Raw genomic sequence first — 12,665 nt, 5'->3', positions numbered from 1 at the left:
AACTTCGAAAGTAATTACGAACTCCTCAAATTTACATAGAACTAGCACAGAAGCAAAATAAAGGTGCGTGCATAAATTTTTTGTTTGTTATTACTAATATAGTCTCATCCTTCCAATAATAATGATTCACAGAGCTAGCTGCCTTTAATTATATTAAGAAAAGCTTCTTGGCCAGTAAGTGAACTGAAAGTCTGGGATCTTGGATACTTGACGTTGTGTCAAATCCTATCACCAAGAGGAAAGAAAGTACTCCCACGGATTCGAGGTTGAAATGATTGTTTGGACTTCCACTATAATATCAGGTGATGTTTTCCTGCTTGCTATGCTTACCAACTCTCTAAATTATACAACAGTTGAGTGAAAACCACGTTCCTACAGCGTCCCATTTGATGATACAATAACTGAACTAAAAAGCAGCAGTATACAATCAGACAACTGGTGGAGAGACATGGAAGAGGATTGCCAAGTGCCAATAAATCAAAGCACAATAAAACTAGCAAAGCGATACGCGCATGATGGATTAGTTTGGGGGGTTACATGACAGCATGTACGTACGATTATCTGAAAGGGATTGGGGCGGAATCGATTTAGTATTGGTCGGAGGGGAGGGCGAGATGGGGGGCAAATCTTCTCGGCGATCTCGGGAATCAGAAGCTTCGCTGGTTGCCGCACGGATCGGACTCGGCTGGCTCGGACATGGGGTGTGGGTGGGGATCGCAGAGTAGGTGGAAAGGATCGTCCTCGATCGAACACAAGCCACACACTGGCATGTATGTTATCAGGGCATCACCTGCATCTCTAGCTAGCTTAGCTAGCATATTTTCCACTTGCTAGTCGCTACAGTTTCGGTCGTAGATTTCGGTTTCACGTGCGGCCTGGATCTCCGGCCTCGCATTGATGTGGTGATGCCAGTGACAACACGCATCGACCGATGGAAAATTGCTGACACTGTAGTCTAGGCCGGGCTGGAAAATCTCATGAGATAATGCAGCATCAGCTCAAGCTTTATCAGGTCAGAACGCGTGCAAACTGGAACACACGGCAACAGAAGTTGAAGAAGACGTACACACGGCATCATCATCCATCAGCTAGCTGACGATTACACTAATCGATCGGTCTAGTTTTTGTGCTAATTTTAAAAGGGTTTATTGAGATTTGCAGCATCGATCCGGTCCTCGCAGAACTCCTTAAAGGGAACAGCACCTAACTCTCAGAGGCAAAGAGCGCGCAGGCTGCTGATCCCCATAGTTAATTAGTTGGGGCGTTTTCAATTCCGAGCAATAATGTGGTTAGAAAACAGCAGCACGCTGTGCATGCTGGATGCTCCTCCCCCATAGTTTAGCTGCATGTGTAGCAGCTTTCCGAGACTAATTGCGGCTGATTTTGTTGAATAAAATACAGTTGCTTTCACCCCCAAAGAAGATAGAGAAAAGAAAAAAGAATCAACAGCCGTGCGTGCCTGCTGCTAGCTAGCTGAGATAGTAGTGCTTCGTCACTGTTCGGCATGAGCTAAAGGGAGCCTGCTACTAAAACCTAGCTCCTACCTTCAGAAACTTCGGTCCGGCCGGCCTAGATGTTCAGAAAAGCTGAAACAGGATCTGTGTATAATAATAATCGGGCTATTCCCTTTCTTTTACTATCATACAGCAAAAGGCAGGCTAGAACAAACTTATTAGATTAACCTGATTGGGATAGAGATGCACAGTACGTGCTTGCGTACCAGCATCGAAAGAAAGCCTTTTCAATCCACTGAAAAAAAGAAAGAGAGCAAAGTTGGCTTGGAAAATTGTATTGTTCATCAGTTGAGGCCCCGTGAGCACTGAAATAAAATCAAAGCACGAAATAAAAAAGAATAATAAAAGGGGGCATGAAATCCATTCCTCATTATTCAATTCCTTGGTTTGGATCCTATATACTTATTTTGCTATTAGTCTTAACCCGCAAGCTGCGCTTATCTGTTCCGTGTGTGATTTAGTCACATTTGACAAACTGACCATTCTAAACATGACTAAATCTAATTAAGATGGCATCATTAGTTGATATTGAGCACATGTGGACACGGATTAGCCATACGTCTTTCGCTCACAAACGCCACATGATTAACGACTCGCTGTCACGCTAATGGCCTTGCTTGTATATATCTATCTTAATCAGCCAGTAGCTTCGAGTTTAGTCCTTTGGATTTTTTTTATTATAAAAAGGAGGGAAATTGGGGGCAAGCAGAAAAGAAAAGGAATCACCACTTGTCTGCTACTACTACCGTAGTATATCGAGGACTAAAAAAAATGGCAGGAGGAGGTTGATGATGGCAAGCAAGTGCCGCGCGGTGACTGACGGAGCCATTGACTAATGCAGTGATCGATGATGCTAGGTCCTGATGCCGTTGCTCGATGGCTGCATTTCGAGTATTATTGGATGGCGTTACCAATTCTTTTTCTAGAAGGATGGGATGTGGCAATTGTCTGTGACTGAACCATCCGTGCCTTTTAACTAGCTGCTATTATTTGTGTCACCCATCCGTCGATGCACTCGTGGCATCAATCGCGTCAGGGGTTTGTTTATTTATTTATTTAGGGATCCATTTAGAAACAGACGTTACCGCGTTGGACAGAGCTTTGAAGAAAGAGAACTACTCTTTCTTTAAGAAAGAAAAGAAGCCTGCGTCTTTTTCGAGAGGAAAAGAAAGAGAGCTGGGACGCGAGCCCATGAAACAGTTGTTTTATTTCATGAGCCCTGGGCCTTAACGATTGAATGGACCGCGTCATTCTGCTTTTCCCACCCAGCCCACCCACCACAACAATCCTCTCCATCCACGAAGGTGGCCCGGATCCCACCACGGCATACCGCTGGTCACACACGACGACGATGTGACGAACGACGCAATAATTGAGAGGAGACAGGATTTCACAGCAGGGAAAGGGAAAGGAGGAAACTGGAAAAGGATGTGCCGCCTGCCGCGACGCCATTGGGGGGCCATGCCGCCTGCCCGCCTCTGCAAAGTAACAGGGACACACCACAGTCTTGTCAACACCGAGCGTCAGTCAGTCAGCCAGCCAGCCAGCCAGCCGTTCAGGGCCTCAAGTCAACTCGACGGTGAGGTCGAAGAGCAGGCCGCAGGCCGCCGCAGGCCTTTGCGTGGGAAAAGCAGATGCCAAAGCGAGGTGGTAGTAGATGGCAAAAGCATGCATGGCAGGGTTGGCCGCGGTTGGGTAAAGCCTGCTGCCGAATCTGAAAATCCTTGCCGAGAAGGGGAGCGGCACGGTGCTCCGGCTGGCTCGGGCGCGCCGGCGGCGTGCCTGTTTGGGCAGCAGGAGGAGGATGGGCTTTGGGAATGGGCGTTTCGGCAGGCTGACTGACTACACGGCGCTGGGCTGGGCAGCTGAGAGCCGACCAGCAACCCTGTTGTTGAGTGGAAGTGGAAGTAGTGGAAAGTAACCAGACATGCTAACTTCCATGCCTGTGTAGTTGCGTGCATACGCTGTCGTCTGATCTACAAAAATAGACGGCGGCAGGTTCAGCAGTCACTGCAGATCCACTGCTGAAATGGAACAGGAACACCGCACATACTTCCAGAGATAGTTTGTGCAAATGGTGCCTACTCTGAAGTCTGAAGATCTAAACGTGCTTCGTTTCTCAAGTTAAATTCAACAGGCAGCTAGATTTTCATGCGAGGGAAAGTAAACGGGGTACTGGAATTCAGCAGCGTGGGCCAGCGCGCGTCATGGGAGCGATAAATTTTCACGAGAGAGATGCGGGTACAAATCACAGGGGGAGGGGGGGCTACAAAAGGTGACCACAGATCAATCACCCCACAGACCGTTTCCTCCAGCGTCATCAACCAAAGCCAAGTCACTGCTCCTGCCCGTCCTCGCCCCGGGCCCACGCTTCAGTAGCCTCGGCCCCGCAGCAGCTACCAAATCCATTGCATGGCCTCGGAACCAGTCACTGCGACGTGGGGCCCCGCGTGTAACCGGAGAGGACGTGGCTGGCAGGCGGGGCCCGCGTGTCAGTGATCGCCGACGCCGTCCCAAGCGAGGCCGAGGCGGCCGGCCTCCTGCAGCGCGCGCAGCAGCTGCGCGCCCTTGCGCCGTCCGCGCGTGCTGCACTCGCCCTGCATCGCCGCCAACACCGCCTTCACCACCTCCGGAGGCGGCAGCGACTCCGCCCCGTCCTCCTCGCCGCCGCCGCCGCCTACTCCACCGCCCCCGTAGATGGCGGCCAGGACGCCGATGGCGCACTCCCGCCCGCGGCCTGTCATCCCCTCCACCGCCCGCGCCAGGACCGGCGCCGCGAGTGCCTCCCTCCGCACCGTCGCGGCGCCGCCGGGGGCCGTGCACAGGAGCTCCAGCGCGGCCAGCGCGCGCTCCGCCGTGGCGCCCGCCGGCCCGGAGGCCGCCACAGCCTCCACGGCCGCCGACGCCGCGCCGGCCTCCACTGCGGTCTCCCTGTTCCCCTCCTCCAGCAGCACGACGAGGAGCACCTTCGCGGCCAGCCTCGCCGTCGCCGGCTCCCTCACCGCGGCGACCACCCCGGCCACCACCCCCGACGGCACCGGCCTCGCCGCCGCCTCCATCTCCCTCTCGACGGCCCGCAGCGCCGCCACCACCTCCCCGGCCGCGAACTTCTCCTCCGCGCTCACCAGCGCGTCCGCGGCGCCCGCCCCGCTCGCCGACGCCGAGGCGGACGATGACGCCTGTGGCGGGTGGTGCACCGGCAGCCTCCACTGCGTGAAGCTCTGAGAAGCCGACGACGAGGACGAGGAGGACGACGACGACGGGCCGACGTTCCTCTGCGCCCGCTGGTGCTGCCGCTGAGGCGGCGGCGGCGTCGACGCCGCCGCCTCCACCACAGGCGACGCGGACGCCTCGGCGCAGGGCGTGGCCGAGCCGCCGCCCTTGATGCCGCCGCTCCCCGGTACCACATTGTTGTTCGGCGTCGCCGTCGGGCTGAGCGCCGGGTGCGTGCAGGTGCTGAAGATCCCGCACGAGAATAGCGCCCGCGGCGACGCCTTGAGCCTCGCCGCGCCGCCCCCGCCCGCGCCCGCGCCCGTCTGCGCCGCGCGGCTCATCTCACGACGCCACCGCCGAGCTGCGCGCGCGCGAAAGGATCCCCGAGACGCAGCTCCGAGCTGGGATGATATGGGAGGCCGCAGGACGCACGGTGGTGGCCCGAGCGAATTGAATGCCCGTGCCGTGGCTCTGATTACCCGCGCGCGCTGTCGAGCAGATCCTGCGCATCCGCTCAACAAGCTGAGCTGCCGCTGCCGCTGTGCCGCCTGCTCTGCTGCTGGTGGCTCGTTTAAGTAGCTCGCGCACAGCACGTGTACGGCGGCGGTGGCGTTCACGGCGCGGTAAAAAAAGTGAAAGACTGAAGACGAGCGGCATGAACAGTGTGTTAAGCTAAGCGGGGGATGGTGGTAACGTTTTACTGGGATCAAAAGGGGACAAGCAGGGCGATCAGCAAGGCTGCCGCCGGGGTCAGGGTACCAGATGGGGCAAGCATCCCCATGGCATGTGCGGCGCAGGGCAGGGCAACTGCCTCTGCCTGCGCTGCGATCGCCGTAGCCTTCGCTGTGCCCTGCCTCTTCGGCTTCTCCCTTCCGATCGCTCAGCGCTCCCTCGTTGATTGGTGCCTGCCAGTCTGCGTGCGCGTGTCACCCGCTGCCTCATGACATGAATCTTTCAATCTTGCAGCCTGGATGGGGACGGCAGAGAGGGAGGGGGGAAGTGTGGGAGTGGGTGCTCGTCCGTCCGTCCGTCCGTCCGTCCGTCGTCGCTGATAGCGATCCGTGCCTGCGGGGGGGCGTACGGCCGCACTGCGCGGCAACAGCCAATTAACTCGCGCGCGCTGCAGCGGCCGCACGTTCCGGATCGACCCTCGGCCCATCCACGATCGATCGATCGATCCGTCGCCCCCGCCCGCTGCATTATTGGCGGGGGAGGAGGAAGCGCTCTGTGCCTCCGTGGAAGGACACCCATGGATGCCTCTTCCCGTGTTTGCGTACGAATCGGCCGGCAATGGACTCGAAGGGCTGCTCGAGCTTTTGCACGTACGGAGATGTAGTGAGAATGGGATCTACTCACGTATCCTGATAGGGAAGGGGGCACGAAACGAGGGAGGGGACACCCGCAGCTCACATCACAGTGCGGCATGTGCACTTTTTCCGTCCCATGAAAAAGTGCAATAAGAATATGGAAATCATAAGTTTGTAAAATTAACTCCCCCTCTTATCTTAAACATCGGTTTCTAGCATCTCTTCTCGAGAAAACACAGCCCCCAACTCCGAAACCCTTACCCGGCAACTTTGTCGGAGATGAGGAAGGAGCATCTTCCTGTGGATTGACGTGTAGCGCGGGAGCAGGAACGACGAGTGTTAAAATGTCAACGAAACACTCGAGCGAGTGTTACCTTTCCCAGTTTCCCCTTGATGTTTGATCCATCACGTGGCTAAAGACACGATTCAAAGGTGGCATCGATGGAGTTGGTGTGTAGACAGGATAGCTGAAAATACCTTTTTTGTCAGACAGGAAACTACTGTACTGTAGCAGGAGTAGGAACTACGAGGGTGTTTGGTTCCGGCAGGACTAAACTTTACCTCTATCATGTCACATGTTTGATTCTGATTAGTGTTAAATATGAGATAATTAACGCAAGCACCCCCGTACGTACGCATCATTTCGTTTTGGTTTTCGTTCACGAAAGGTAAACATGGCTTGCAGCCTTGGCTCGTGTGCGCCCACAGCTCCTCGGTAACCAAGCTCCAACGGGAAAACTATGCCCAGGACTACAACGGCAGACACACAGCAGGAGACTGAGCGCGCGCACGCGGGGACCATGCCGCCGTGCGTGGCATCGTTCATGTGTTCGTCTGAAAGCCCTTCTCGCTTGTCACACAGCGCCAATACATGCCCGAGTGTTCATTAAACAAGGGCATGCTGCCCGGCATCGCGCGTGTACGTGCGCGTGACATCCATAACTGCAAGTCTATTCTGCTGTCACGTATATCCCCCGATCGATCGATCCAGACGCGTTCAAACGGGGTCCGTCGGGCCGATCCGCCCCCATCGATGCTCCAAAGAAAGCCCAGGCCGATGGGGCCGCGCACCGGCGGCGGGCAACGGCATGCACCGGACGGGGACGGGGACGGGGACGGCCACGGGGCCGGGCCGGCCGTTGCGTTGCGCCGGCGCGCGGAAGGCAGGGAGGGGCCCTGCGACCATGTGACCGGCGGGTGCCCGGCAACTGGGGCTGTCCGTCCCCCGTGGCGTGGCGGGCCACTGGGCCGCGTTCCGTCGCCGTCGCCCACCACGGCACCACCGGTGGCACATCGGCATGGCTCCCGCTCCCGCGTGCGCCGCGGCAGATCGACACGTTCGCGGCCGCGGAACACGTGAGTGGCGCGACGGCATTCATTCATGGCTTTTGATACTGATATGTTACGTGACCCGCGCAACCCGAACGATCCGGTGGACGGCCGGGCTCCGATTCCTGAAACGGCGAGACGGACGATCGAGTCTCGACCGGTTCTAGTTTCGTTCCCGGCCGGCTTTGAAAGAGGCAGCTCTACTCGGCCTGGTCGAGGCGAGGCCGGAGCCGGAGCCCCCGACCCATGTGGTGTCAAGCTCGCGGTGGTCCTCCCGCCCGCGCTGCCGTGCCGTTGGTCCCCTCCCTCGCGCCTGGTGATCCGGTCGCCACCAGGCTGCCGCGGAGCCCCCACGCCTCATCAATTCCCTCTCCTCCCTCGCCGCAGGGCAGTCGTCATTCCTGATCGCGAATAATCATGGAGGGCGCCGCGCCCGCGCCCAGCTCCGGCCGAGGGCCGGAGACGAGAGGGCGCTCCGGTACGGCGGCCCGGTTAAATGATCCGGCCAGCCGGCAGCACGGAGCACGGCTCGGCCGGCCGAATTTACCGAGCCACACGTACCCACGCACAGGCAGTGGTTGCTGGTGAGTTCTGCACAAGCACAAGGCAAGCAAGGAAGGGAGGACCCCAAATTTGTGCTGGAGAACTTTTACAGGCGAGCTGCAGTTGTGCGTGGCGGCACTGTTGTTTCTGCTGCCGCGACGTAACCAGCGCTTGTTCTCTTGCAGCCGCAGCCTTGCGGGCAGGTAGAGCAGTTTCGCTAGCTTCGGATTCTAGACAAGGGCCTACAGCTACAAGGGCGTCGCGCCGCGCGGAGATGTTGGGAAATGGTGGCAGCGACTGGGGCCGTGGCACTGGCACAGCGGTGATCCGGAGTTGTTGAGATGGTTGGTAACGCGCGGCGCTCCGGGAAGGCCGACCGGATCTCGCAAGCGCCAGGCCGGGCATACCCACCCCCTTGTCGTCCAATTCTTCTGATCTCTGAAGCAAGCTCAGGTTTCGTTTTTTTCCCTTGCTAAACTAGCAAGGTGGCCCGCGCAGACAGCGCAGGTATCTAGATTTTCATATTAATATTTAGTATCTTTTTTAATTTGAAAAATAAATTTATTCAAATGATTTTTTTTGTTGTTTCCACCCAAATAAATTCTTTTGTGGTAATTTTTAAACCCTCTTAGTATTTAAAACTTATTTATATTTATTTGTTGTACTCAATGAAGGTCTCGTCCGCATGCTCCATGTTTGCCAAATATTGTATAGTCTAAATTCGCAGAATCAATAGATCTTTTTGTAGTTCATATATTTCTAATTTCAAGATCTAATCAACCTAAATATTTTCTCGTAGATCAATTGATTAGTTCATATAGATCGAAGTGTCTATAAGTATTTGCATAAAAAAATATAGATATTGCAGGATCCTAAATTTTTCTTATCACTGAACCACCATCCGTTTGCAGGCAATGCCTTACCAATGCCTGTTGCCTTACCAATGCCTATCTAAATAGAATAGTACATGCTCGCAACCCTCGTGCGAGAAGCTTCTCCCATTGTTACCCTCTCTCATCCGCTTCTACTGTAGCTCACCGAGATCCCATCACTTCTGGCTTCCTTCCTCTCCTCCTTTGGCATTTCGGCGGTGGTGAGAGGGAGGGACGTCCGTCTTCTCCTAGTATATATTATGGTATATTATTGTATGTGGTTTGTTGTGCTCAGATGAGTGCTCGGTAGCCGCGCCGTCACTCCACTGATGTTGTGGCCATTGCCGGTGCCGCCGGTGTCCTCGTCGCCTTCTCCGTTGCTTGGGCTTGCTGCAGTGGGTGCAGTGCTGGCCCGAATAAAGGTTCCTTCTCTCCCTCTTCTACTTCCTTTTGTTGTGCTCCATTGAATATCTTTCCCTTTCCTTTGTTCTCTTAGCCCCGTAGTTTGGCTCCTTGTGACGTCCCGGTAATTTTACCCAATTAAATTACCGCTAAAATATTCTAAAATCGCTTTCGTCGTTAAACTCAGAACATCTCGCCAGGGTTTCCTTGGAATCCTCCCCGGAAATTCTCGCCGTCCCGACATCTGAACTTATTTGCCGTCTCATCTTTCTTTTCCGCTCCGCGCGACGCGCTGCGTGTCGCTTGGCATTGCGCGCATGGCCGACCAGCCGCGATCGCCGCCGCAGATATCGCCGGCGCGCACGATCTCTCTTTTCTTTCCCTCTTTTCTCTACCTTTTTCTCTTTTCTTTCTCCTATTTTTTCCCCCTCTTTTCCCTTTTCTTTTCTCTTTCTTTTTCCTTTTCCCTTTCTCCTTGTTCCTTCTTTTCTCCTTCCCTCTCCCTTCCCCGCCCGAACGCCGCACGGCCGCGCTGCCTGGCCCCGGATCCCGAGCCACGCCGCCCCTCCCCTCGCGCGCGCACACGCGCCCCTGTGCTCGGCCGCCCGCGCCCACGCGCGCGACCCGCGCGTGCACCACGAGCCGTATCACCCGCCGTGCCGCCCGTCGCTTGCAACGCACGCCGGCCGACCGTGCGCGCTCCGCCACGAGCCGCCACGCCGCCCGCCACTAACACTGCTCGCGCACAGCACCCACTCCTGCTCCCACGTGCGCGCCTGACCATCGCCGCACGCCACAACGCGACGCAAACAAACGGCCGAAGCGCCATTAATGGCGCTCCGCACCGGCCACCGTCGCGGCCACCCCCTCCACCGCCTTCCCCGGCCTATAAGTAGGGCCTTCGCGAAGCTCCCGGCCACTACCACCGCCCTCGCCACCGCGTGCCCCCTCCCCAAGCTCTCAGCGCCGCCACCGCCCACGGCCTTGTCGCCGCCCGACGGCCGCAGTGGCCCGCCCTCCACGCTCCACCCTAGCTCGAGGTGAGAAAGGGGATGGAATCCCCTTGCCCCCCTCTCTCTTTTGCCCCTACCCCCGGCTGCCGCCGCGCCCTAGGCCGCCAGAATCGGCCGGCGCAGGAACCCCCCCTCCTCTGTTTCCTGTCAACGAGAGGAGGAAGAAGGATGGCAGATTTGCCGAAAGCCCCTGTCCTTTCCCCTATTCTTTACGGAACCCGCACCTCTCTTTAGCCTTTTCCCAAAGAAACCCCTTCAACATTTCTAATTGCAAATAAACCCTCACCCATATAAACACATTTATAAATAAACCCTTATCTTTTTCCAGGATAACCCAAACCTTCCCCGAAATTCCAATCGAGTCCTTTTCAGTAATTACAAACAAGTCCCTAGGCCCTTGTTTAGACCCTAACACCCCGTTAACTTATCATTTTATGTACCAAACGATCTCCGATCGACCCGAAACTTTACCACGCCCTTCTACTATGGTTTCGACCATGCCATTAGGACACCACCCAAAAATATTGCTCCTATCTCCATAACTAAGTTATTCCCGATTCGAGCTCAACGATAAAGCATTTGTCTCTCTGTCTGAATTGAGTGTTTGTTTGTATGCGTCGTAGGACACGGAGTGAACGAGGAAGGTCCCGACTGTGATCAAGCGAGCGAGGACCAGTTTGACGACCCCGAACCCGAGGGAAAGTGCTTCGATCAGGATCTCCCGCAAGGATTTGAAGATGGCAAGTTCAATCCCACCCTTTGATGCATGTTTCTACCCTAGTTTTTATGAATACAACCCGTTGGCCTCTTTTACAAAAATGCATGGTTTTGCTTGAGAATACATGGTAGGATAGTCACCCTTGTTTTGTGATAACCACCCCTTGTTTTGCGATGACTATTCCTTGACTACCTGTTTTATAAATAAAAATATGTGTGTGTGTGGGAAGAGATAAAATGTGGTTTTGAAAGATGAGTTAGACGGGATGGATGGCATTTCTGTGCGAATTGCCGTTGGTGTGCTCGTACCTGTGTGGTTGAGCAAGGAAGGGAGATATCCATCTTATCACCCCTAAGGACCGAGTTGATGTGTCATCTCACCTAGCTTACTGTCGTGCAAACCACTTGACTGTTGTATGGGCGACGGCTTAGCATAAATCCCACTAGTTAGTCTGATAGCCATCAGGAGAGCTGAGAGCAACGTGTGATCAAAGGAGAAGGGATAAGCTCTGTGTGACTTATGCCCCGGTTAAACCTCGGAGATAGGTCGAATGACCCCTTGATGGATCCCGTGGTGGCTAGTCAGGTCTAGCTAAGGTGGGTAATGGCTTTGTTGGGATCTGCACCGACACTAAGGTGATCGTGCTGTGGTACCCCACCTGTGGGTAAAGTTGCACACCTCTGCAGAGTTAAAATCTATTCGAATAGCCGTGCCCACGGTATTGGGCAAGTTATGGTGTGGTCACATAACTAGTGTTTCTCTCTGGGAATGGTTGGACTGGTGTGGGTTGTTTGGAAAGTGTCCGGCAGTTGTGCCGTGTGCTACGGCGGACGGGGAGTCCGGTAGCAGCTTAAAATTTGGATCCCGTATGGATCAACATCATGTGCTCCTTGGTACCTAAAAACTAGTTTTGAAAAAAATGTTTTTAAACAGACCTTTGCATACAATCGAGTTTTCTGCAAATGAACCCTAACTTTATCCTTGGACTGTCCTGTGCATTGATTTCTGTTATGCCCCCCTGGGTGTGATTGGACTTGCTGAGTACGTTTGTACTCACCCCATTCTTACTTTTTACAGCAGAAGACCCAGACTACCTCCCCGAAGACGTCGAGTAAGGTTTCGTCATGCACCCAGTCTTGCCTGTGGTTAGGGCTACCGCTGGAGTTCCGCATGGCACAAGACTCTGATGACCCTCTTTTCGTAGCTAGTGTAGTAGTGTGGGTTTTAGTTGTAATCCTCGCGATAGTGGCGCTTAACTGCCCATTACCGCGTAGAGTTGTACGGTGAAGTGCCACCTGATGTAATAAAAGTTTTATCAGCCTCCTGGGGCTGATAAAGCATCACTTTTAAGTCTTCCCTGATGGGGGGGACGCTTCAGGTGGTATCAGAGTCGTAGGCTGGCCGTAGGACGTGACCCTAGAAACGAGATCCTTTTTCGGGGCCTAGGACTTGTTCTGACTTAGTTCTTTTCCTGCACAAACACTCACGACTGGTTCTTGCCCTGTTCCAGATGGCTGACAATGGATGGGTTGACGGAATCTGCCGCGCAGAGCCCGGCCTTCCTAAGCTATTAATACTCAGCCTGGAACGCATCGGAGTTATGGAACCACCAGAGTATGCCTACCGAGAATACACCTCCAAGGGCACCCTTCGATGCGACATGATGGTCTTTGTGGGAAGAAGCACCCGCTACCCTGATGTGGACCCCTGGTTCATCTCCACCTCTGGCTTTTGCTTCTCTGACACCTACCGAA

The 12,665-nt window shown here is 54.8% G+C and overlaps 1 protein-coding gene across 1 annotated transcript; it reads right to left on the bottom strand.

Annotated features, from left to right (window-relative positions):
• Positions 1 to 3,626: 3,626 nt before the first annotated feature.
• Positions 3,627 to 5,623, bottom strand: LOC112886959 (mucin-19). Its single transcript, XM_025953008.1, has one exon. The coding sequence runs from the start codon at positions 5,066 to 5,068 to the stop codon at positions 4,007 to 4,009; it is 1,062 nt and encodes a 353-aa protein (XP_025808793.1). The 5' UTR covers positions 5,069 to 5,623; the 3' UTR covers positions 3,627 to 4,006.
• Positions 5,624 to 12,665: the final 7,042 nt, after the last annotated feature.

Source organism: Panicum hallii, chromosome 3 (assembly GCF_002211085.1).
Source record: "Panicum hallii strain FIL2 chromosome 3, PHallii_v3.1, whole genome shotgun sequence".
Taxonomy (NCBI): domain Eukaryota; kingdom Viridiplantae; phylum Streptophyta; class Magnoliopsida; order Poales; family Poaceae; genus Panicum; species Panicum hallii.
Note: the sequence above shows the minus strand (reverse complement) of the source record. Positions and strands in the feature narration are given on the sequence as shown.